General features: G+C 45.8%; 1 protein-coding gene across 2 annotated transcripts in view; it reads left to right on the forward strand.

The window, feature by feature from the left end:
- The first annotated feature begins 5,590 nt into the window (after positions 1-5,590).
- NMS (neuromedin S) overlaps positions 5,591-27,021 on the forward strand; it is a 99,115-nt gene continuing 77,684 nt past the window's right edge. For both annotated transcript variants that reach the window (XM_044288279.1, XM_044288280.1), the window contains exons 1-2: positions 5,591-5,904; positions 26,495-26,553. In XM_044288279.1, coding sequence (XP_044144214.1) covers positions 5,763-5,904; positions 26,495-26,553 — 201 coding nt within the window. In that variant the 5' untranslated portion in view covers positions 5,591-5,762. The remainder of the gene's footprint in view (positions 5,905-26,494; positions 26,554-27,021) is intronic.

Consider the following 27,021-nt stretch of genomic DNA (forward strand, 5'->3'; position numbering starts at 1 on the left):
GCAAAAGGCCCAACGGAAGGTGCCGAGGGGACTTACTCTGGGCACAAACGGAGCATGCCGCTACATATGCGGCGATGTCGGAACGTAGAGAAGGCCACCAGAACAGACGTGAAACAGCCCAGGACAGCTGATTCTTTCCAGGATGCCCCGCGGCCTTGGAGTTATGGTAGGTTCGCAACAACCGAGTGCGCAACTCCTCAGGCACAAAACACCTGCCGTTGGGTCTCCCAGAGGGAGCACCAGATTGAGCCGCCAAAATCTGCTCACCCAGGGGAGAGGTCAGGCTGGTGCGAATGGCGGCCAGGATCTGATTCGGAGGTATGACCGAAGTCGGAATCGACTCCTCCCCGGACAGCTCGGAGTACTGCCGTGATAAGGCATCCGCTCTGATGTTCTTGGACCCGGGTAGGTAGGAGACCACGTAATTAAAACGTGACAAGAACAGAGCCCATCTGGCCTGACGTGGTGTCAATCTCTTGACCTCAGAAAGGTAGGTCAGATTCTTGTGGTCCGTCAGGATGAGAACCGGAACCACCGAACCCTCGAGCAAGTGCCTCCATTCTTTAAGGGCCTGCACGATGGCCAATAACTCCCTGTCACCAATCTGATAGTTGCACTCCGCGGAAGACAGTTTCCGGGAGTAAAACCCACAAGGAAGCAGAGGACCCTCTGGTGTTCTACGCTGAGACAGAAGGGCGCCTACTCCCGTCTCAGACGCGTCCACCTCGAGGACAAAGGGCAACCCAGGGTTGGGATGCGACAGAATCGGAGCCGACACAAAGGCGGACTTTAGAGCCTCAAAAGCTCGGATGACCTCGAGCGGCCAGACCTGGAAATTACTGCCCTTCCTGGTCAGATCCGTGAGAGGCTTGGCTAGCATGGAAAAGTCCCTGATGAACTTCCGATAATAATTGGCGAAGCCCAAAAAGCGCTGCAGGGCACGGAGACCACTGGGCTGGGGCCACTGTAAGACAGCCGAAACCTTCTCAGGATCCATGGAGAACCCCTCAGCGGAAATGATGTAACCTAAGAAGGTTACCTGGGATCGGTGAAATTCGCATTTCTCAAGCTTACCGAACAGCCTGTTCTCTCGTAACCGTTGCAACACTCGTCTGACATCCATAATGTGGGCCTCCATGGATTCAGAATATACCAAGATGTCATCCAAATAGACCACCACACACTGCTGCAACAGGTCACGGAAAACATCGTTGATGAATTCCTGGAAGACTGCGGGCGCATTGCACAACCCAAAGGGCATAACCAAGGATTCATAATGACCGGTCCTGGTGTTAAACGCGGTCTTCCACTCATCGCCCGCCTTGATCCTTACCAGGTTATATGCCGCCCTCAGGTCGAGTTTGGTAAAGACCGTGGCCCCTTTGAGGCGATCGAACAGCTCGGAAATCAAGGGTATCGGGTAAGCGTTCTTGATCGTGATGCGATTGAGACCCCTGTAATCGATGCAAGGCCTCAACTCACCGCCCTTCTTTTTCACAAAGAAAAATCCAACCCCTGCCGGGGACGAGGATTTGCGGATGTGTCCGCGTGAAAGCGCCTCCCTCACGTACTCCTCCATGGCCTCATTCTCCGCTACCGACAGTGGATAGACTTTGCCACGAGGAGGAACGGCACCAGATTGTAACTCTATGGCACAATCGTATGGGCGGTGCGGAGGTAGGGCAACCGCGCGCACCTTATCGAATACATCCCGGTACTCTTCGTATTCAGGAGGCAACAGAGAGTCCGAGGAAGTACACAGCAACTTGACAGGCCCATGGATGCAACTAGCCCCACACTGCGGTGACCACGAGAGGATCTCGGCCGATCTCCAATCGAAAGTCGGATTATGCTTCTGGAGCCAGGGGTACCCCAAGACCACCGAGTAGTGTGGAGACGAAATCACCTGGAGACAGACCGACTCTCTGAACGGCACCAATGGCTATCCCCACTGGAAGGGTCTCATGAGTCACGTGTGGCGGCAGAAGGGGTCTGCCGTCTATCGCCTCAAGAGCCAGTGGGGAACCTCGAGGCTGCAGAGGAATGGAATTGGCGGCAGCGAACACACTATCAATGAACAAACCACCAGCACCAGAGTCCACCAACGCCTGGGTCGTCACCGAGCCCCCGACCCAGGAGAGGACAACAGTGATCAGTGGTTTGTCAACACGGGAAACCGGGGACGAGGAGACTCCACCCAAGATCTGCCCCCGACAGGATCTCAGGTGCGAGCGTTTCCCGGACGGTTCGGACATGCCAACCGAAAATGCCCACCGAGACCACAATACATGCATCGGCCTTCGCGTCTCCGGAGTACCCTCTCCCCCTCGGACAGGCGAGCAAACCCCAGCTGCATGGGTTCACCCCCAGACAAGTCATCCCCAGGAGGCGTGGGAGGAGAGGGAGGCACGGGTGGGACAGCAAACGTAGGCGCCAATCTGTTAGAAGACCTCCGCAGGCTCTCCTTAAAGGAAGGTCTCTCCCTGAGTCTGGTGTCAATCAAAATCAGGAAAGAAATAAGAGACTCGAGCTCCACTGGTAGGTCCTTAGCTGCAACCTCATCCTTCAAGGCATCCGAGAGACCATGAGAGAAAGCAGCGACCAGAGCCTCATTATTCCAGCCCACCTCTGCTGCCAGGGTACGAAACTCAATGGCGTATTCAGCTACGGATCGTGAACCCTGTCTGATGGACATAAGGAGCTTCGCAGCAGAGGCAGCACGAGCCGGCACATCGAATACCTTCCGAAGAGAAGCAACAAAACCGGAAAACTCGGCAACCACCGGATTGTTGTTCTCCCATAAAGGGCTGGCCCAGGCCAAGGCCTTGTCCGAGAGCAGCGAGATCAAGAAGCCCACCTTTGATCTCTCAGTAGGAAAGGCATGTGGCAGCAACTCGAAATAAATGCCCACCTGGTTAAGGAAACCTCGGCACTGAGTTGGCTCTCCCCCAAAGCGCTGTGGAAGGGGGGCAGAACCGGTCATACCCCGAGACACCGCAGGCGCAGCAACAGGTGTCGGGGTAGACTCTGGCGCAACAACCGGAGCGGCAGTAGGAGCGGGCCCAGGAGCGACAACCGACCCATCGGCAACGGAAGCGAAATGAGCCGTGCGTTCAAGCAGGGTTTGCAACGCCACAGCGAACCGACCCAACAGGTGATCCTGCTGATCAAGTCTGGCAACCAGCGTAGGTAGCGAGGATGGCCCTGTACCGTCAGAATTCATGGCTTGGTCCTAATGTCATGGAACCATGAACCAGACGTACAACAAGAAATAAGTGGAAATAAGAAGGCTTTATTGAAAATCAAGCTGTAAGCAAAAGTCCAAACGGATGGCTAAGCCGAAGCAGGGTCTTGCGTAGACAGAGGTCAGGAACCAGAAGGGTAGTCAGACGAAGCCTGGATCAGGAACCAGCAGGGTAGTCAGACGAAGCCAGGATCAGGAACCAACGGGGTAGTCAGACGAGGCCAGGATCAGGAACCAGAAGCAGCAGCAGTCTTAGAAGCATGTGAACACAGGAGGACCAAGCAAGGAACTGAAGCCACAGACCTCCTATATATATGAGCTAGGCATCCAGCTCCTCCCAGTGGGAAGGAGAAGCCGCAGGGTGGGAGGCTACAAGAAACCCAGAAACCAAGATGGCCGCCAGCACATGTCAAACGAAGGAGAGTAGTAAGAAGGTAAGACCATGACAGTGTGACAGCTTCACCCTGATGTAGGCTTTAGCCAAAAAACAACCACACCATTGAGGGTTAAATGCACTTGGTGACAGGCGCAGCTTGCCCCTGATGTAGTATATGGCCAAAAAATGAACAGACTATTGCTGGTTAAATGCACTTGGTGTGACAGCTTGACCAACCACACTACTGAGGGTTAAATGCACTTGGTGACGGGCGCAGCTTGCCCCTGATGTAGTATATGGCCAAAAAATGAACAGACTATTGCTGGTTAAATGCACTTGGTGTCACAGCTTGACCTACTGAGGGTTAAATGCACTTGGTGACGGGCGCAGCTTGCACCTGATGTAGTATATGGCCAAAAAATGAACAGACTAGTGCTGGTTAAATGCACTTGGTGTCACAGCTTGACCAACCACACTACTGAGGGTTAAATGCACTTGGTGACGGGCGCAGCTTGCCCCTGATGTAGTATATGGCCAAAAAATAAACAGACTATTGCTGGTTAAATGCACTTGGTGTGACAGCTTCACCCTGATGTAGTCTTTAGCCAAAAAACAACCACACCATTGAGGGTTAAATGCACTTGGTCGCAGCTTGTGCTGGCGCACCACAAGACACAAAATGGCCGCCGATCACCCCAGAAAAATGTGACTGACAAATGGTCTGGGCAGCCTAAAAACTTTGAGCAATTGAGTATCAGCAGCTCAATGATCCACAGCTGCAGATCGATCAATAATCAAGTACTTTGGAGGAGTTAATCTGCCTAATCTCGCCCTACTGTCGCAGCCGCAACCTCTCCCTACGCTAATCAGAGCAGAGTGACGGGCGGCGCTATGTGACTCCAGCTTAAATAGAGGCTGGGTCACATGGTGCTCTGGCCAATCACAGCCATGCCAATAGTAGGCATGGCTGTGATGGCCTCTTGGGGCAAGTAGTATGACGCTTGTTGATTGGCTGCTTTGCAGCCTTTCAAAAAGCGCCAAGAAAGCGTCACAAAAGCGCCAAGAAAGCGACGAACACCGAACCCGAACCCGGACTTTTACGAAAATGTCCGGGTTCGGGTCCGTGTCACGGACACCCCAAAATTCGGTACGAACCCGAACTATACAGTTCGAGTTCGCTCATCCCTACTCATCAGCAATTAGCTTTTTGAAAGTTTTTTTTTTTCATTTGATTGCACATGATGGCTCTAAACATTTTTAGCTGTAGAATTCTACTGTTATGCAGAATTGTGATATTTTTCTGAAAATAAGACCTTTTTAACAAACAGAAGTTCTAAAATGAACTGCTAATTCTAATGCAATTGGATAGAAGACCATGACTCATCTCCTATATCTTTTTTAAATCTTTTTTATTAAAATAGGTTTGACTAATGCTACAGTACAATAAACCAAGCCAATCCCAGCGGTTAAACTTTTAACATTAAAAGTAATATCTTTGTAGGCTTTTTTTAATAACACATTGACATACTGCAGGGATTAAATAAAGGAACTAAAACTGGGAGTCATTTTGTAAGCAAAATGTGCAAATTGCACACCATATCGTGGTTACTAAGAAGCCAACAATAGTGAAGGGCTGCTATTATCATGCTCTCGTACTGTAAGCTTTCACAGTACACTGGACAGTCTCAGAAATAACTTCTTATAAACCAGTTTTTCTGAGTGATCTCCGTGTACAAGGATCAGCAAATGTCATAAAATAGTAATTGCTAATAAACTCGACAGGAAGCAAAAAAGCTATTATATTTCTGAGGGCACGTGATGTGATAACAGTGTTCATGAGTGGCATTTCCTATGTGCTGCAAAGTCAGTGTTAGTTATAAGGTTCCCTATTGTGCAATAATATAGATCCTCTATTCTTCCCTACTTACTCAACCCTTAGCTAATCAGGCAACATTGATTTTGGGGGGGCAATGCCTCATAAATAAGAGCTCAGCATGACAAAGAGGATAGAAAGTAGGATCCTGCCAGGTGCTGATTGCTTGCAGTCCTATGGGATACAGTGTTACATTTAAAGAGATAACGCCTCACTGTGGATGAGCCAGACACACACTTACAGATCTAACCTTCCACAGTCTCTTCAAGATGCTCAAGTATAGGACACACAAAAGAAACATGTCACCTACAGAGAGGAAGAGGGTCCTTAAAATCAAATCCGTAAAGCACCATCCTCCTCTGCCTCTCCTGTTTGCATTCTGCTGCCTGAGTGCTCTTCACTTTTCTGCAGGTAAGAGAATTTCACTGCTATATAACTTCTACAACAATTGACATAAATACTATAAATATAGTACAAATAGTATAATTTACCTATCAAACTGATCAAGACTTGGTGTCATCTCCTGTTTCTGGCATGACAATCAAATTGTAAATGCCATTGTAATAAACTGGACATTTTGAAACTTTTTTATGTATTAGTAATGTACTTTTAACATATACTATTAAACAATTTGTCATTTTTATATAAGATTCATTTATTTACTGTTATTTCCATAGCACTGCATACATTTTGAAGGGTTAGGGTTCTCAGCCTGTGACTCCAGTGAGGCTAGCAATATAATCTCTATTTCTGTCATATACATTACACACACATAGGACAATTGGACTATTGTCTTAACAAGACATTTAGCTGATTAGTATGTTTTTGGCATGTGGCCAGAGAAGCTAGATTATTGTGATAAACTCAATTAATAACTTGCAAACCCCACCACTGAACCCAAAAAATAAATATTGTGTAGGTAAATGTTTTACTTTAAAGGGGTTGTCGAACTTCTAAACTTTGGTGACCTATCCTTCAGATAGGTCATCAATATTAAATCTGTGTGGGTCTGACACCGAGCCCCACAAGTGATCAGCTGTTTGCGGCAGCTACCAGCAAGAGAAACATAACCAGAAACTGCAGCTCAGCTCTCATTCACTCGAATGTAAGTTGAGTTGCACTATGCCACAGTGGATGGAGCCTTCTGCTACCAGTTCCATCCATGGTCATGTTCCCAGCTGCTGGGAACCTGTCATTTTGAACACGGTGTCTGATCTGTGGATAACACTGTATAGAACAGGAGAAGCTCAGATTCAGTAAAACTTGCATTTTACTAATTTAATTCCCTGCTCTTCCAATGTAGTCATATAGCCGGCCTTATTCAGTGATTGACAGCCTTCGCTGTACGACTGATTACTAAGATAACTGTCAGTCAAGGAGTAGGACCTCCCATTGGACTTCTGAGTTTAGAAAGCGCAGAGGTATAAAATGTATGTTACAAGTTTTACTGAATCTTTTCCCACAAAACCATATACCAATCTGCTCAGCTCCTCCTGCTCTATAACTACATGTTCATGCTGACAGGTTGTAATAGTTCCTCACCATTTTTTTTTATTGCATGAGAATATTTGTGTATATCTTGAAAACCATATATACCTAGATCTGAGTCATAGACAATGCTTTGTGACCTCAAACACAATCTGTCATCAGAAGAAAAAACAGAAATATTATAATGTTTGGATAGCTGAAGAGGCACATATTGCAAAGATGTTATTGTTATATGTGTACTCCCATTCATTCACCTGCTGCATTGTAATGTATCCCATGTACTCTTAAACTCAAGAAATACTGTAGTATAGCGGGACTCCTAGATGCTTCATTAGCATACATAGCAGGGGCTGTTTACTGATTTGGGGAGTGCAAGTGATTCAGATATAATAATTACATCTTTGGAATATGTAGGGGAAATTTATCACTTCCTGCACTCCAAGATTTTGTCTTCGTAAAGGGCTTTTGGGACATTTTTACTCACTCCTGTTTTGAAAAGTGGGTGTGGATAGTTATGGGTGGGGATAGTTATGTTAATGTTTCAGTCCATCTTTGTCACTGGGACTTTTTGAAAAGTCACAAAAAAATTCACAAAGTCACTCAGTAGAAAACTGTAGTATCATTTCTAGACAAAACTGTGAAGTTACAACAAATTTAAGAAACATCACGTAACATTTGACAAATTTAGCACAAAGTACATCAACACAGTCTGAAGCGACTGAAGAAATATATTACCATCATGATAAATTCCTTGTGTTTCTTCAATTATCCAGACTTGACAGTAGTTTAGAGGGTGGGGATCATGGTGAAAGACATCCTTTAAAAGGCTATGGATAGGGACACCTTTGTGGGAACTGTATTTTTGCTTTGTACTCATTTTGAGCTAAAATATATATTTAAATTGGTCTTTATTACAAACATTAAGACCCTTTCTCTGTATAGTCTTGATATTCTGTGGTTTTACTGTGTTCCATCAAGCAGCTCAGCTGATGGCTCCTTATCTGTCATCTCTGACCTCCTAAACCAGGGTTTCCCAACTCCGGTCCTCAGGACCCACCTACCAGTCAGGATTTGAGAATATCCCACAGAATTAATACCTGTGGTAAGTCCTGATACATGGAAATCCTGAAAACATGACTGGTAGGTGAGTCCCGAGGACCGGAGTTGAGAAACCCTCATTATCGTTCAATTCATATCTTACTGATAAGAATGTGGCTTAAATAAATGTTTATGACCTTTCTATACTTTAGAGTTAAGATTTATTAGAACACAAGCACAAAGCGAAAGTACCTAGACAAACAGTTAATGTGACAAAGCCCATAATGAGTAAAATGCAATCCACTGCTTGCTTTTGGCTTGCAAAAAAATGCCATCAAATGTAATTGTTTTTACAAGCCTTTTGGGGTGGAGGTTTTAGTCACACAACATTTTACTTGTGTTTTAATAAGAAAAAAAAGAACGGGACACAAAAAAGCCAGGAAACTGTTTTAAAAGAAATGCGTAAGTCATTATCTAGAGTGAAAGAAATTGTACATAATCCTTCCATTTTCACACTGGTGACTAGGTCAAATAATAAGTAATTGTACCTGTTCAGTAAACCTTTGTCACGGACGTTCCCGTGGCAGGTACAAGGAGACCAGTAAGACTGGCAACACGTGGGTTAAATTGACAAGTTCCTTGTGGATATTATTGTGTTTGTGTTTTGGTGAATGCCACACCCTTTGCTCCAGGTATTGCTTGTTGGTAATTTACCTTCCCCATAAGTAGCCGCTTCTCACTCTTGGAGGTGTGGTTTATAGATTTTCTTCTTGTCTTCTTACTAGCTGGTTGTTTGTACACTGTGGTGCTTCTGGAGTTGCCAGTTTTCTACTTAAAGCTAAGTCTTGTCTTTTCTTATTGTATTGTGTTTGTTATATTCCCTGTTGTTTGTATCTGGACCTGAGATAGAAACTTTCATTTATCCATCTGGGAAGGAATTTGTTGTCTCTGGTCCTGAACCTAAAGTTGCTCTCCCGGATAGATTCTCAGTGGGGGGGAATAATTTCATTTGGTTCAGGGAAGCATGCAAATGGTACTTTAAGCTGCGTCCACACTCATCTGAGGATGAGAGCCAGAGAGTGGGTGTGATTATTTTGTTGCTTAAATGGGATGCCCAGTCTTGGTCTTTTTCTCAGTAGATGTATTTTTTTTGAGCTTTAGGTCTCATCTATGATGACCCGGACCAAACCTCCCTGGCCGAGACTAAATTACGCAGCCTGCGTCAGGGAGAACGTTCGGCGGAGATCCATTGTTCCGAATTTAGGAGGTGGGCAACGGATACTGAGTGGAACGATCCAGCTCTCCATAGCCAGTTTTGTCAGGGATTATACCTGGGGAGGAACCCATACAATTAGGGAGAGCGACTCCTGGATCTGCTTGCAAAAGTAGGAGTCGCAAGCAGGGAGTATGTTTTTTCAAAGGGGACATTTTATCAATATACAGTACAGACCAAAAGTTTGGACACACCTTCTTATTCAAAGAGTTTTCTTTATTTTCATGACTATGAAAGCATGGATCCGGTTTCACTTTTGGCTGAACGCCTTCAGGGTCTTTCATTGGAGGTAGCTGATCTCCGCAGGACTTTTTCTCAGCTTCAAGTGACCGGTTCAGCTAGCGTTCATGGAGTTTGTTCTGAGCCTAAGATCTCGCTCCCGGATACGTTCTCCGGGGGTAGTGAGAATTTTGTGCGTTTTAGAGAGGCTTGCAAACTCCATTTTCGCCTTCTTCCCCATTCCTCTGGTGATGAGGAACGGAGGGTGGGGATCATTATATCGCTGCTCAGGGGTAACGCTCAGTCCTGGGCCTTTTCGCTGCCGGAGGGGGCACGGCCTCTCCGTTCAGTGGATGAATTCTTTTTAGCCCTGGGTCAGATATATGATGATCCGGATCGTGTTGCTCTGGCTGAGTCTAGACTACGTCTATTATGCCAGGGTAAACAATCCGCAGAGATATACTGCTCAGAATTTCGGAGATGGGCAGCTGATACTGGTTGGAATGATGCTGCACTCCGAAGTCAATTTTGCCATGGTCTTTCAGAGGGATTGAAAGATGCATTTGCCTTTCATGAAAGGCCTATTTCCTTGGACTGTGCTATGTCTCAGGCCATTCGTATTGACAGGCGTCTTAGAGAGAGAGGAGAGATCTCTCCTTCCTGTCATACTCAGTCGCAGGACAGTGCAGCGGTGCCATTCTGTGCGCAGGGGTCTCAGTCGCTGTCAGCCCCTTCTGAGCAGGAGCCCATCTGTTACTATTGGCAGGGTTGAGGCGGAAATTGAAGGTTTTCCGTTTGCTTGTAGTTCCCGTTTTGTCCTGCCTGCTAGGGTGGCGCTAGAGAGCAAGAGCATTTTTTGTGAGATTTTTGTGGATAGTGGAGCAGCGGTCAATCTCATTGATAATCAATTTGCAATAACTCATGGTTTCCAGGTGTGCACTTTGGGAAAGGATATTCCTGTTTTTGCTATTGATTCCGCTCCACTTTCTCAGAAATCATTAAAGGGCATAGTTCACAATATCCGTTTAATTGTGAGTGATGCTCATGTTGAGGATGTGTAATGTTTCGTCCTTAGCGGTTTGCCTACTCCTCTAGTGTTGGGGCTACCCTGGCTCACTAAACATAATCCCACCATTGATTGGCAAGTGAGGCAAATAAATGGTTGGAGTGACTTTTGCAGAGAGAATTGCCTCACGACATCTGTTTCTGAGGTTGCTACTAAGACTGTACCATCTTTTCTCTCTGAATTTTCGGATGTCTTCTCTGAGAGTGGAGTTCAGGATTTGCCCCCGCACCGGGAGTACGATTGCCCTATTAATCTCATCCCAGGCGCCAAGCTGCCTAAATCTTGTTTATACAATCTTTCCCAACCTGAAAGGATCGCTATGCGTGCTTATATCTCTGAGAGTCTGAGAAAAGGACACGACCCTCGAAGTCACCTGTTGCCGCTGGTTTTTTCTTTGTTAAGAAAAAAGATGGTTCTTTAAGACCGTGTCTGGATTTCAGGGAGCTGAACTGTATCACTATTCGTGACCCTTATCCGCTTCCTCTGATCCCGGACCTGTTTAACCAGGTTGTTGGGGCTAAAGTCTTTTCCAAATTAGATCTAAGAGGGGCATACAACCTGGTCAGGGTCAGAGAAGGAGACGAATGGAAGACGGCCTTCAATACCCCTGAGGGCCATTTTGAAAATTTGGTTATTCCTTTTGGTTTGATGAATGCCCCAGCCGTTTTTCAGCATTTCGTGAACAGCATTTTTTATGATTTGATGGGAAAATTTGTATTAGTGTATTTGGATGACATTTTGATTTTTTTCTCCTGATTTCAAAACTCATAAGGAACATTTACGTCAGGTCTTGCTCATTCTGCGGGAGAATAAATTATATGCGAAACTGGAAAAATGTGTGTTTGCAGTTCCAGAAATTCAATTTCTGGGGTTTCTTCTCTCCGCTTCTGGTTTTCGCATGGACCCCGAGAAGGTCCAGCCTGTGCTTGAGTGGGAGCTTCCTGAGAATCAGAAGGCGCTGATGCGTTTTTTGGGCTTTGCCAATTATTACAGGAAGTTTATTTTGAATTATTCCTCTATTGTTAAACCACTCACTGATATGACCAGAAAGGGGGTAGATTTTTCTTCTTGGTCGGTAGAGGCGCGTAAGGCTTTTTCTAATATCAAGGAGAGTTTTGCTTCCGCTCCCATCTTGGTGCAACCTGATATTTCTTTACCCTTCATAGTTGAGGTTGATGCTTCTAAGGTGGGTGCGGTCTTGTCTCAGGGTTCCCCTCCTGCCAAATGGCGACCGTGTGCCTTTTTCTAGAAAAAACTCTCCTCCGCAGAGAGAAATTACGATGTGGGAGATAGGGAATTGTTGGCCATCAAGTTGGCTTTTGAGGAAAGGCGCCATTGGCTAGAGGTAGCCAGACACCCTATTACCGTGTTTACTGACCATAAAAATATGGCCTACTCGGAGTCAGCCAAGCGTCTGAACCCGAGACAGGCCAGATGGTCTTTGTACTTTTCAAGATTTAATTTTGTTGTCACGTTCCGCCCTGGGCTTAAGAATGTGAAGGCAGATGCCCTGTCACGTTGTTTTCCGGGAGGCGGGAATTTTGAAGACCCGCGTCCCATTTTGGCCGAAGGTGTGGTGGTCTCTGCTCTTTTTTCTGAATTGGAGGCAGAGGTGCAGGCAGCCCAGTCAGAGGCTCCTGATCTTTGTCCTCTTGGGAGGTTGTTTGTGCCTCTCGCTTTAAGACACAAGATTTTTAAGGAACACCACGATACGGTCCTTGCTGGACACCCAGGTGCAAGAGCCACACTGGATCTCATCGCTCGGAGATTCTGGTGGCCTGCGCTTCGTAAGTCGGTTGAGGGTTTTGTGGCAGCCTGCGAGACTTGCGCTCGTGCCAAAGTCCCTCATTCACGGCCGTCAGGTCCTCTCCTTCCCTTACCCATTCCTTCCCGTCCTTGGACACATCTGTCCATGGACTTCATAACGGACTTGCCTCATTCCTCGGGGAAGACTGTGATTCTGGTGGTGGTGGACCGTTTTAGCAAAATGGTGCATTTCATCCCTTTTCCTGGTTTGCCCAATGCTAAGACACTGGCGCAGGCATTTATTGATCACATTGTCAAATTGCACGGTATTCCTTCAGACATAGTCTCTGATAGGGGCACGCAGTTTGTTTCCAGACTCTGGAAGGCCTTCTGTTCTCGCTTGGGGGTTCGGTTGTCATTCTCTTCTGCTTTCCACCCGCATTCGAATGGCCAGACGGAGCGCGTCAATCAGAATCTGGAGACATATCTGCGCTGTTTTGTGGCAGAGAATCAGGAGGATTGGTGTTCTTTTTTGCCCCTTGCTGAGTTTGCTTTAAATAACCGTCATCAGGAGTCCTCTGATAAGTCACCATTTTTTGGTGCATATGGGTTTCATCCGCAGTTTGGGACTTTCTCGGGAGAGGGGTCTTCTGGTTTACCTGATGAGGACAGATTCTCCTCGTCTTTGTCATCTATTTGGCAAAAGATTCAGGATAATCTAAAGAGCATGAGTGAGAGATATAAGCGTGTGGCAGATAAGAAACGTGTGCTTGGTCCGGACCTGAATGTTGGCGATCTGGTGTGGTTGTCTACCAAGAATATCAAATTGAATGTTCCCTCCTGGAAGTTGGGTCCTAGGTTTATTGGGCCTTACAAAATCCTGTCTGTCATCAATCCTGTTGCCTACCGTCTTGATCTTCCTCAGACTTGGAAGATCTATAATGTTTTTCATAAGTCCTTATTGAAACCTTATGTTCAACCCATTGTACCCTCGCCTTTGCCTCCTCCTCCGATTACGGTTGATGGGAATCTTGAATTTCAGGTCTCTAGGATTGCGGATTCTCAGCTTGTCCGCAGTTCTCTCCAGTACCTTGTTCATTGGGAGGGTTATGGTCCTGAGGAGAGGATGTGGGTCCCAGTGACGGACATTAAGGCCTCTCGTCTCATCAGGGCTTTCCATAGGTCCCATCCTGAGAAGGTGGGCTCTGAGTGTCCGGAGTCCACTCGTAGAGGGAGGGGTACTGTCACAACCAGACAGCTGAGAAGCTCTGACAGAAGCCTTTCAGAACCTCCTCCTTGAGTTTCTTTGTTGTGATGTTCAGTTCCTCATCTCGTTAGCCTCTCTCAGCTGTCATGTAGTTGGACTGATTGCATCCCTATAAATTCCACCCCATAATGCATCACTGGGCGGCTTATACTACTTCCTGGAGTGTGTGTGCATGCTGGTCCTGTTTTGCAGTCTGCTACAAAGTTAAGTGCTGAACATTTATCTGTTTGCTGGATCCCAGGTGACCCTGACTCCCTCCGTGTCTGGTGTAGGGAGCCGGTGGTCGTGTCCCCTCACTATTGTAGGGTGTTCAGGGGTTATACAGTCGAGGTACGTGGATATGCAACCATCCACCTCTGGGATATTTGCATAGGCTGAGCAGCCAGGGAAAGTCTCAGGTCTTGTGCAGGGGTCTCCCTTTTGGTTCCTTAGCTTTGGATCCAGTGAGTCATATATGCATGTTGCTTTGTCTTGTTTTCTGTACACCATCCGTGACATCTAGCAGCAGACACATCTCTAGAACAACTTTTAAGAGGAGACTGTGTGAATCAGGCCTTCGTTGTAGAATATCTGCTAGGAAACCACTGCTAAGGACAGGCAACAAGCAGAAGAGACTTGTTTAGGCTAAAGAACACAAGGAATGGACATTAGACCAGTGGAAATCTGTGCTTTGATCTGATGAGTCCAAATTTGAGATCTTTGGTTCCAACCACTGTGTCTTTGTGCCACGCAGAAAAGGTGAACGGATGGACTCTACATGCCTGGTTCCCACCGTGAAGCATGGAGGAGGTGTGATGGTGTGGGGGGGCTTTGCTGGTGACACTGTTGGGGATTTATTCAAAATTGAAGGCATACTGAACCAGCATGGCTACCACAGCATCTTGCAGCGGCATGCTATTCCATCCTGTTTGCTTTAGTTGGACCATCATTTATTTTCAACAGGACAATGACCCAAAACACACCTCCAGGCTGTGTAAGGGCTATTTGACCATGAAGGAGAGTGATGGGGTGCTGCGCCGGATAACCTGGCCTCCACAGTCACTGGACCTGAACCCAATCGAGATGGTTAGGGGTGAGCTGGACCGCAGAGTGAAGGCAAAAGGGCCAACAAGTGCTAAGCATCTCTGGGAACTCTTTAAGACTGTTGGAAGACCATTTCAGGTCACTACCTGTCACTACCAGAGCTTTGAGACGTTCTCACAGCTCTGTTTCTCCACCCCTGTGATGATGTCACTTAGAGCTAGGAGGAGTTCTCACTGCTCTGTTTCTCCGCCCCTGTGATGAGGTCTTTACTCCCAGCTGTTCCTCCTGCATTTGATTTCCCTGCCTTTAAATCACCCCTCCTCCTATTGTAGGGTGTGGATTATATTTCTCATTTCAGTTGTAGCTCTGGCTTGAGTATCTTCACTTGTAAGCTATCAGTTCACTGGACCTGTGTTCTGCTGCAGCAAGCACTCCGGATATTGCCAGCTGTCCTTGGATCCGTCTTCTCTGCGGTTGCAGCTCCTTCAGCTAAGTGTGCAGACATTGTTGTGTACCTGGTTATTTTCTGACTGATCTGAGGTGGCCACGGTTCCCTCCATATACTGAGCAGGGCACCGGTGGCCGGGCCCCTTCCACTATTGTAGGGGTTACAGTGGTCATCAGTCTTAGGTACGCGGGCATGCCTCGTTCCACCATTTGGATCCAAGCATGTGCTTTAGCAGCATAGGGAGAGCTTTGAGGGTCTGACAGGGGTCACCCTTTATCTTCCCTAGTTTGGGTCTGGTCAGTAGCTCTTTTTACTGTGTATGCTCTTGTTACTCTCAAACAGCCGTGACATTATAATCCACCAAAACCGTCCTTTTTGACATGGATCCGCTTTCTGGCCTGGTTGACCGCATGCAGGGTCTTTCTTTGGAAGTAGCGGATCTCCGTCAATCTATGACTCAGCTACAAGCATTGGGCTCTGCTCCGGCTCATGGAGTCTGTTGCGAGCCAAAGGTCTCACTTCCGGAAACGTTCTCCGGGGGCAGTGAGAATTTTGTTCGCTTCAGAGAGGCATGCAAACTCCATTTTTGCTTGTGTCCCCACTCCTCTGGTAAGGAGGAGCAGAGGGTGAGGATTGTCATCTCCCTGCTCAGGGGTAATGCTCAGACTTGGGCTTTTTCGCTGCCAATAGGCCGGACAGAACAACAGACGTGCAGGTTGGGGGACACCTGGGAAATAGTGACCACAAAGTAATAACCTTCCAATTATCATTCAAAAGAGCGTTTCTACAGGGAGGAACAAAAATACCAAACTTCAAAAAAGCTAAATTTAGCCAACTAAGAGAGGCCATAGGCCAAACTAACTGGGACAAAGTCCTCAAAAATAAAAATACAGCCACAAAATGGGATATCTTTAAAAACATCCTAAAATCTCATTGTGAGAGGTACATACCGTATGGTAATAAAAGGTTAAGGAATAAAAAGAAACCAATGTGGATAAATAGAACTGTAACGAAAGCAATAAATGACAAAAAGAAAGCATATCATTCACTGAAACAGGAGGGGAGCACGGAAGCACTGAAAAACTATAAGGAAAAAAATAGAACATGTAAAAAACAAATAAAAGCGGCCAAACTAGAGACCGAGAGATTAATTGCCAGAGAGAGTAAAACTAACCCTAAAATGTTCTTCAATTATATAAATGTTAAAAAGTATAAATCTGAAGGTGTTGGCCCTTTAAAGAGTAATGAGGGGGAAGTCGCAGAGAGCGATGAGGAGAAAGCAAAGCTGTTAAATATTTTTTTCTCCAATGTATTCACTGAGGAAAATAAATTGTCAGATGACATGCAGAATGCAAAAATAAATTCCCCATTAAAAGTGTCCTGTCTGACCCAGGAAGAAGTACATCAGCGACTTGAAAAGATTAAAATAGACAAATCGCCAGGACCGGATGACATACACCCCCGTATCCTAAAGGAATTAAGTAATGTCATAGCCAGACCCTTATTTCTGATATTTGCAGACTCTATACTGACAGGGAATGTCCCACAGGATTGGCGCATGGCATATGTGGTGCCAATATTCAAAAAGGGGCCAAAAACAGACCCTGGAAACTATAGGCCGGTAAGTTTAACATCTGTTGTGGGTAAACTGTTTGAAGGTTTTCTGAGAGATGCTATATTAGAGCATCTCAACAGAAATAAGCAAATAACGCCATATCAGCATGGCTTCGTGAGGGATCGGTCATGTCAGACTAATTTAATCAGTTTCTATGAGGAGGTAAGTTCTAGACTTGACAGCGGCGAATCAATGGATGTCGTATATCTGGACTTCTCCAAAGCATTTGACACTGTACCACATAAAAGGTTAGTATATAAAATGAGAATGCTCGGACTGGGAGAAAACATCTGTATGTGGGTAAGTAACTGGCTCAGTGATAGAAAACAGAGGGTGGTTATTAACGGTACACACTCAGATTGGGTCACTGTCACTAGTGGGGTACCTCAGGGGTCAGTATTGGGCCCTATTCTCTTCAATATATTTATTAATGATCTTGTAGAAGGCTTGCATAGTAAAGTATCAATTTTCGCAGATGACACTAAACTGTGTAAAGTAATTTACACTGATGAGGACAGTATACTACTACAGAGGGATCTGGATACACTGGAGGCTTGGGCAGATAAGTGGCAGATGGGGTTTAACACTGATAAATGTAAAGTTATGCACATGGGAAGGAAAAATGCAAATCAACCGTACATACTAAATGGTAAAACACTGGGTAACACTGACATGGAAAAGGATCTAGGAATTTTAATAAACAGCAAACTAAGCTGCAAAAACCAGTGTCAGGCAGCTGCTGCCAAGGCCAACAAGATAATGGGTTGCATCAGAAGGGGCATAGATTCCCGTGATAAGAACATAGTCCTACCACTTTACAAATCGCTAGTCAGACCACACATGGAGTACTGTGTACAGTTCTGGGCTCCTGTAAACAAGGCAGACATCGCAGAGCTGGAGAAGGTCCAGAGGAGGGCAACTAAAGTAATAACTGGAATGGGGCAACTACAGTACCCTGAAAGATTATCAAAATTAGGGTTATTCACTTTAGAAAAAAGACGACTGAGGGGAGATCTAATTAATATGTATAAATATATCAAGGGTCAGTACAGAGATCTATCCCATCAGCTATTTATCCCCAGGACTGTGACTGTGACGAGGGGACATCCTCTGCGTCTGGAGGAAAGAAGGTTTGTACACAAACATAGAAAAGGATTCTTTACGGTAAGAGCAGTGAGAATATGGAACTCTCTGCCTGAGGAGGTGGTGATGGTGAGTACAATAAAGGAATTCAAGAGGGCCATGGACGTATTTCTGGAGCTTAATAATATTACAGGCTATAGCTACTAGAGAGGGGTCTTCCTCTGGATCAACTTGCGGGATAACAGGCCGAACTGGATGGACAAATGTCTTTTTTCGGCCTTATGTACTACTACTATGTTACATCAGGGGATCCCTCCCTTCGATCCGTGGAAAGATTTTTTGTGGCCCTGGGGCAGATATATGATGACCCGGATCGTGTTGCTCTGGCCGAATCGAACTTACGTGTTTTATGCCAGAACAAACTGTCTGCGGAGCTTTATTGTTCTGAATTTCGGAGATGGGCAGCTGATTCAGGTTGGAATGATGCTGCACTCCGGAGTCAGTTCTCTCATGGTCTCTCAGAGAGATTGAAAGATGCGTTTGCTTTCCATGAGAGACCAACGTCCTTAGAGTCTGCCATGTCATTGGCGGTACGCCTTGACAGGCGTCTAAGAGAAAGAAACGAGACCTCTCTGTCCAGCCATTGTCAGTCTAGGGGCAATGGTGCGGACTCATTCAGTGTGCAGGGGCCTCATCCTGTCTCGCTCCCCTCTGAGGAGGAGCCCATGCAGCTAGGTCGACTTGCCCCTGATAAAAGAGGATTTAGTCCTCAGAATATGGTGTGTTTTTGTTGTGGGGGCATAGGTCATTTGGAAAATGTTTGTCCGTCTAGGAGATTCCTGAACTGTACTAAGAGCGATAATAAGAGAAAAACCTCAAAAGGTAAATCATCAAATTCTGCTTCATCTGCTACTTTGGGCAAAGTTGATGTAGGAATTGATGCTTTCCTCTGACCTGCAGTTCCCATTTTCTCCTGTCTGCCAGGATGGCGCTAGAGAGCAAAGTCATTTCTTGTGAGATTTTTGTCGATAGTGGAGCGGCCGTCAATCTTATTGACACTCAATTTGTAGCCATGCATGGTTTTCAAGTTTGCACATTAGAAAAGGATATACCTGTTTTTGCTATTGACTCTGCTCCACTCTCGCAGAGATCTCTGAAGGGCATTGTTCACAATATCCGGCTAGCTGTAGGTGACACTCATGTGGAGGATATATCTTGTTTTGTCCTTAACGGATTGCCTTCTCCTCTAGTTTTGGGGTTACCCTGGCTCACTAGACATAACCCCACTATTGATTGGCAAGGAAGGCAAATAAATGAGTGGAGTGACTTTTGTAGAGAGAATTGTCTCACAGCGACTTTTGCAGAGGTGTCTACTAAAACTGTGCCATCATTTCTCTCTGATTTCTCGGACGTGTTTTCCGAGAGCGGTGTTCAGGAGCTACCTCCTCACCGGGAGTTTGACTGTCCCATTAACCTCATTCCCGGCGCCAAGCTGCCAAAGGCACGCCTCTACAATCTCTCACAACCGGAAAGAATCGCAATGCAAACCTATATCTCGGAGAGTCTCGATAAGGGGCATATTCGTCCCTCAAAGTCACCTGTTGCCGCTGGGTTTTTTTTGTTAAAAAAGATGGCTCTCTGAGACCTTGCTTAGATTTTAGGGAGCTGAACCGTATTACGATTCGCGATCCCTATCCCCTTCCTCTGATCCCGGACCTCTTCAACCAAATTGTTGGGGCCAAGGTGTTTTCCAAATTGGATTTGAGAGGCGCGTACAACCTGGTCAGGGTCAGAGAGGGGGATGAATGGGCATTTCGAGAATCTCGTTATGCCTTTCGGCCTGATGAATGCTCCGGCCGTCTTTCAGCATTTTGTTAATAGTATTTTCTACCATTTAATGGGGAAATTTGTATTAGTGTATCTTGATGATATTTTGATTTTTTCCCCTGATGTTCAGACCCATCAGGATCATCTTTTTCAGGTTCTGCAGATACTGCGGGAAAATAAATTGTATGTCAAGCTGGAGAAATGTCTTTTTATGGTATCGGAGATTCAATTTCTGGGTTTTCTCCTCTCTGCTTCTGGTTTTCGCATGTATCCGGAGAAGGTCCGTGCTGTACTTGAGTGGGAGCTTCCTGAGAATCAGAAGGCATTGATGCGCTTTCTGGGTTTTGCTAACTACTACAGAAAGTTCATTTTGAATTATTCCTCTGTTGTCAAACCCCTTACTGACATGACAAAAAAGGGGGCGGATTTTTCCTCTTGGCCGGAGGAGGCGCTTGCAGCCTTTTCTAAGATTAAAGAGAGTTTTGCGTCTGCTCCCGTCTTGGTGCATCCCGATGTTTCCTTACCTTTTATTGTTGAGGTGGATGCTTCCGAGGTGGGTGTGGGTGCAGTTTTGTCCCAGGGCCCTTCTCCTGCCAAATGGCGACCCTGTGCCTTTTTCTCTAAAAAACTCTCCCCGGCAGAGAGAAACTATGATGTGGGAGATAGGGAGTTGTTGGCCATCAAGTTGGCTTTCGAGGAATGGCGCCATTGGTTGGAGGGGGCCAGGCACCCTATCACAGTTTTTACCGACCATAAGAATCTGGCATACTTGGAGTCGGCCAGGCGTATGAATCCGAGACAGGCCAGATGGTCTCTGTTCTTCTCCAGATTAAATTTTGTCGTTACATTCCGCCCTGGGATCAAAAATGTGAAGGCTGATGCTCTCTCTCGCTGTTTTCCGGGAGGAGGAAACTCTGAGGACCCGGGTCCCATTTTGGCGGAGGGGGTAGTTGTTTCTGCTCTATATTCCGATTTGGAGGCCGAGGTCCAGGCTGCCCAGACTGAGGCACCTGCCCGTTGTCCTTCCGGGAAGTTGTTCGTGCCTCCTGAGCTACGTCACAAACTCTTCAAGGAGCATCATGATACGGTTCTTGCTGGTCACCCCGGGAGTAGAGCCACGGTAGATCTCATTGCTCGGAGATTTTGGTGGCCGGCTCTTCGTAAGTCGGTGGAGGGTTTTGTGGCTGCTTGTGAGACGTGCGCTCGCGCTAAGGTCCCTCGTTCACGGCCTTCAGGTCCCCTTCTCCCGTTACCCATACCTTCCCGTCCTTGGACACACCTGTCCATGGACTTTATCACGGATCTTCCTCATTCCTCGGGGAAGTCGGTGATCCTGGTGGTCGTGGACCGTTTTAGCAAGATGGCTCATTTCGTTCCTTTCCCTGGTTTACCCAATGCTAAAACGTTGGCGCAAGCTTTTGTCGACCATATTGTTAAATTGCACGGCATTCCCTCTGATATTGTTTCCGATAGAGGCACGCAGTTTGTGTCCAGGTTCTGGAAGGCTTTCTGTTCTCGCCTGGGGGTTCGGCTGTCCTTCTCTTCTGCTTTTCACCCGCAGTCGAATGGTCAGACTGAGCGCCTCAATCAGAATCTGGAGACATATTTGCGCTGTTTTGTGGCAGAGAACCAGGAGGATTGGTGTTCATTTCTCCCTCTTGCTGAGTTTGCTTTGAACAACCGTCGTCAGGAATCTTCTGATAAGTCACCATTCTTTGGTGCATATGGGTTCCATCCGCAGTTTGGGACATTCTCGGGAGGGGCTCTTTCTGGTTTACCTGAGGAGGAGAGATTTTCCTCGTCTTTGTCTACCATTTGGCAAAAGATTCAGAGTAATCTTAGAAAGATGAGTGAGAAGTATAAGCGTGTGGCTGATAAGAGACGTGTGCCTGGTCCGGACCTGAATGTGGGTGATCTGGTGTGGTTGTCTACAAGAAATATTAAACTGAAGGTTCCCTCCTGGAAAATGGGTCCCAAGTTTATTGGGCCTTATAAAATGTTGTCAGTCATCAATCCTGTTGCCTTCCGTCTTGATCTTCCACTGGTTTGGAAGATACATAATGTATTTCACAGATCTCTCTTAAAACCATATGTCCAGCCCACGGTACCCTCCTCTTTGCCTCCTCCTCCGATTTTGGTTGATGGCAATCTGGAGTTTGAGGTTTCCAGAATTGTGGACTCTCGCATTGTCCGCGGTTCTCTTCAGTACCTCGTTCATTGGAAGGGTTATGGTCCTGAGGAGAGGATGTGGGTTCCGGTGTCGGACATTAAAGCCACTTGCCTCATCAGGGCATTTCATAGGGCTCATCCTGAGAAGGTGGGTCCTGGGTGTCCGGAGTCCACCCGTAGAGGGGGGGGGGGGGGTACTGTCACTACCAGAGCTTTGAGACGTTCTCACAGCTCTGTTTCTCCACCCCTGTGATGATGTCACTTAGAGCTAGGAGGAGTTCTCACTGCTCTGTTTCTCCGCCCCTGTGATGAGGTCTTTACTCCCAGCTGTTCCTCCTGCGTTTGATTTCCCTGCCTTTAAATCACCCCTCCTCCTATTGTAGGGCGTGGATTATATTTCTCATTTCAGTTGTAGCTCTGGCTTGAGTATCTTCACTTGTAAGCTATCAGTTCACTGGACCTGTGTTCTGCTGCAGCAAGCACTCCGGATATTGCCAGCTGTCCTTGGATCCGTCTTCTCTGCGGTTGCAGCTCCTTCAGCTAAGTGTGCAGACATTGTTGTGTACCTGGTTATTTTCTGACTGGATCTGAGGTGGCCACGGTTCCCTCCATATACTGAGCAGGGCACCGGTGGCCGGGCCCCTTCCACTATTGTAGGGGTTACAGTGGTCATCAGTTTTAGGTACGCGGGCATGCCTCGTTCCACCATTTGGATCCGGGCATGTGCTTTAGCAGCATAGGGAGAGCTTCGAGGGTCTGACAGGGGTCACCCTTTATCTTCCCTAGTTTGGGTCCGGTCAGTAGCTCTTTTTACTGTGTATGCTCTTGTTACTCTCAAACAGCCGTGACACTACCTCTTGAAGCTCATCAAGAGAATGCCAAGAGTGTGCAAAGCAGTAATCAAAGCAAAAGGTGGCTACTTTGAAGAACCTAGAATATGACATATTTTCAGTTGTTTCACACTTTTTTGTTATGTATATAATTCCACATGTGTTAATTCATAGTTTTGATGCCTTCAGTGTGAATCTACAATTTTCATAGTCATGAAAATAAAGAAAACTCTTTGAATGAGAAGGTGTGTCCAAACTTTTGGTCTGTACTGTATGTCCAAGCATTCAGTGGCATAAAGAGAAACTAAAAGGGACGTCTTAATCCCATCTGACTATCAGAGGTGTGAGTGGGGAGTCAGAGAATGTGCATTTGTCCTTTGATGGTAGTACCCGATTTCTTCTGACTGCTGGGGTGGCGCTAGAGTAAAAAACTGGGGGAATTGAAGTATTTATCGATAGCGGGGCTGGGGTGAACCCGATTGATGCTCGGGTTATAACCAAGTACATTAAAAAAGGACATTCCTGTATTTGCTATTGATTCTGCCCCTCTTACTCAGAGGTGCTTGTCACAAGTTTTGCATGATATCAGATTAAGAGTGGGTGACTTTGATCAAGAAGTTATCTCGTGTTTTGTCTTGGAAGGTCTCCCTGCACCTATGGTTCTGGGTGTACCGTGGCTTACCAAGCATAATCCAACTATCAATTGGCAAGCTAGGCAGATTCTGGATTGGGGGGACCATTGCATTGATAATTGTCTCAATACATCCATTTATATGATTACTACGAAGGCTGTACCCTCTTTTTTATCAGAGTTTGCCGATGTGTTTTCTGAGAGTGGATATCAGGATTTACTTCCCCATCGGGAAAATTTTGCCCTGTCAATCTTATTCCCCGGACTAAATTGTCTAAATCTAGGTTGTATAATCTTTCTGAACCTGAAAGCCAGGCCATGAGAGAATATATTGCCGAGAGTTTGAAGAAAGGGCACATAAGTCTCCAGTGGCTGCAGGGTTCTTTTTTTGTAAAAAATAAATAAAAATAAAAAGGATGAAGGTCTTCAGCCATGTCTGGATTTTCGTGAACTCAATCAGATTACCAACCGTGATCCTTACCCTCTTCCATTGATTCCCGATTTGTTTATCCAGATTATTGGTTTCAAGTTGGACTTAAGGGGTGCATATAATTTGGTTAGGATCAAGGAAGGGGATGAGTGGAAGAAGGCTTTTAATACTCCTGAGAACCTGGTCATGCCTTTCAGGTTGACCAATGCCCCGGCGGTCTTCCAACATTTTGTGAATTACATCTTTCATCACCTGGTGGGGAGGTTTATGGTTGTGTATTTGGATGACATTCTTATTTATTCTCCAGACATTGAAACACATCTGAATCATGTGAGACAGGTGTTACAGATCCTAAGGGATAATAAATTGCTTGCAAAGTTAGACAAGTGTATTTTTGCGGTACTCGAGGTGCCGTTTTTGGGCTACCTACTCTCATCTTCGGGTTTTCGAATGGATCCTTAGAAATTCCGTGCTGTATGGAACTGAGATCGACTCGAAAATCTGAAGGCTCTTATGCGGTTTTTAGGGTTCACCAACTATTACCGACAATTTATTAAGAATGATTTGACAATAGTATAACCCTTAACGGACATGACTAAAAAAGGGACGGATGTCTCTGTATGGTCTGATTCAGCGTTGCAAGCCTTTTCTGCGATTAAGGAATGCTTCTCTTCTGCTCCCATATTGGTGCAGACAGATGTGTCACAACCGTTTATTGTGGAAGTGGACGTATCCGAGGTAGGGGTAGGAGCAGTTTTGTCACAGGGCCCCTTACTTGGTAAATGGCTACCATGTGAATTTTTTTTTTAAACTATCCCCTGCTGAAAAAAATTATGTGGGTAGCAGAGTTTCTGGCCATTAAATTGGCTTTTGAGGAATGGCGTCATTGGTTGGAAGGGGCAATTCATCCGATCATGGTATTCACTGATCACAAAAATCTGGAGTCAGCGAAACGACAGAACCCAAGACTAGCCAGATGGGCCTTGTTTTTCACCAGATTGAATTTCACTGTCATCTATCGTCCTGGGATTAAGAATGTCAAGGCGGATGCTTTGCCACATAGTTTCCCTGGAGGTAGCGATTTTGAAAACCTGAGTCCCATTCTGTCTAAAGGGGTGGTGATATCCGCCCTCTACCCTGACCTTGAGGTGAAGGTGTTAGACGCTCAGAGAGACGCACCGGACTCGTGTCCCTCTGGGAAACTATTTGTGCCACCGGAATTGCGTCACAAGGTGTTATAGGAACATCATTGTACAGTTCTTACAGGACATCCTGGGAGTAGGACCACTGCCAACCTCATATCTCGTAGATTCTGGTGGCCGGGGTGGCGTAAGTGTGTAAAGGACTATGTGTCAGCCTGTACTACCTGTGCACGTGCCAAGGTGACACATAGTCGACTTTCGTGATCTTTACTTCCGTTACCCATTCCATCCAGGCCATGGACTCCTGTATCCATGGACTTTATCACTTATCTACCTAATTCTTCAGGAAAGACAGTTATTCTGGTGGTATTTGATCACTTTAGTAAAATGGTACATTTTATTGCATTACCAGGCCTACCTAATGCTAAAACCCTTGCACAGGTATTTCTTGACAACATTGTGCGTGATTCTGTGTGGCTGTCCACAAGAAACATTAAGTAAGGCTCCATTCACACGTCCGTGATGTGTTGCGGGTCCGCAACACACCAGCCCGACACCCCCATAGAAATGCCTATTCTTGTCCGCAAGCTGCAGACAAGAATAGGACATGTTCTATCTTTTGCGGAGCTGCGGACTAGAAGATCGGGGACGTGCTCCGCAATTGCAGATGCAGACAGCACACTGCGGAACGGATGCGGACACATTCTGCGGACATGTGAATGGAGCCTTAAAAGGTACCTTCCTGGAAGTTGGGTCCAAGGTTTATCGAACACGTGAGGCGTGTTTCCCAAACTGAATACTCTTGTGTGAATTTGCCTAGTTTTGCTTTGTGTGATTAGCTTTTTTTTTCCGTTTTGCTGGAAGGAATCGCAGCATAACTGTTGATATGTTGTTGCAAAAACTGTATGCATTTTCAATGTATTTTTACCCATGCACAAAACACAGCATAACCGTGATGTATGGCAGTACCCTAAGGCTACCTGCATACGTTGTGGATTACGTACAGTTTTTCTGTGCGGATTCCCGTGTGGAAAAACTACTGTGTAATACATTACCAGCAAAGTATATGAGATTAGACAAATCTCATGTACACTTTGCTTTTGCGTTCTGTGCAGAAATCTGCAGCATGTACAGTAGACTCTATTGTGTGGATTTCACCCTTTTCAATGCAAGGGTGAAAACTGTGATAAAACCGCATCAAATCTGCACCAAAAACTGATGTGTTTTTTTTTTGCACAAATTTGTAGCGGAAATTCAAAGAAATCCGGATGGAAATTTGTGCGGAATTTCTGCTAGACAGCTTGCATCCGTGTGCAGGTATCCCATCGGTAGCGCAAAATTTATGTTGCCGCAATGACGTGTGACTTTTGTAATGATGGCCTATGGTGTCGCACGGTGACATATGATAGTCTCACTAAAATCCAACTTAGATGGATTTTTGAATGACTGTCCCGTCGCAACATGTTGCATGTTGCAATGTGACACCATAGGCTCATTACAGAAAACCTTGCACAACATTTCTGCGACAAGTAGTCGCACAGCCATACTCCAAGACTACCCATACATGATGCACCCTGTCAGCACCTGTACATACTATATGATATGCATTGTGTACTGTCAATCTTAATAAAAATTCAGGGACTTATTAGCTGCCATGACGTATGTCATTAATTTAGATGAACATTGTATTTCATTTACTATTACAGGATTTCCCCAGTCAGCAGCAGCACACTACGTGGATGGATTGGATATTCCAGAGAGTGAGGTATAGTCACTTTTAGTACTCTCTCTACAAAAATATAAATGCACGGGGAGAGAATATCCTCTACAAAATTGCTTAAGGGTCCATGCACGCATATTTTTTTTCCGTGTCTGTTCCGTTTAGGGATGAGCAAATCGAGTTCGGATGAAAACATCCTAGGTGGATTTGTATAAAACTTTGTTAGAATACTGTACAGAGTGAGTGCTCTATACAGTATTAGAAAGTTTTGGCTCCTATGAGCCGAAGTCATTACTTGTGAAGTCTCACAAGACTTCGGGTAATAACTTCATAAATTCATTTCTACTGTAAAAACCTTTTACCAAACTCTGGTTCGGTTCCAAGGTACCACTTGGAACCGAAACAGAGTTCGGTAAAAGGTTTTTAAGCCAATATATTCTAATACTGTACGGTATTCTAACAAAGTTTTATGCAAATCGACTTTGGATGTTACATTCATAGTGTATTCGCTCA

This window comes from Bufo gargarizans, chromosome 3 (genome assembly GCF_014858855.1).
Source record: "Bufo gargarizans isolate SCDJY-AF-19 chromosome 3, ASM1485885v1, whole genome shotgun sequence".
Classification (NCBI taxonomy): Eukaryota; Metazoa; Chordata; class Amphibia; order Anura; family Bufonidae; genus Bufo; species Bufo gargarizans.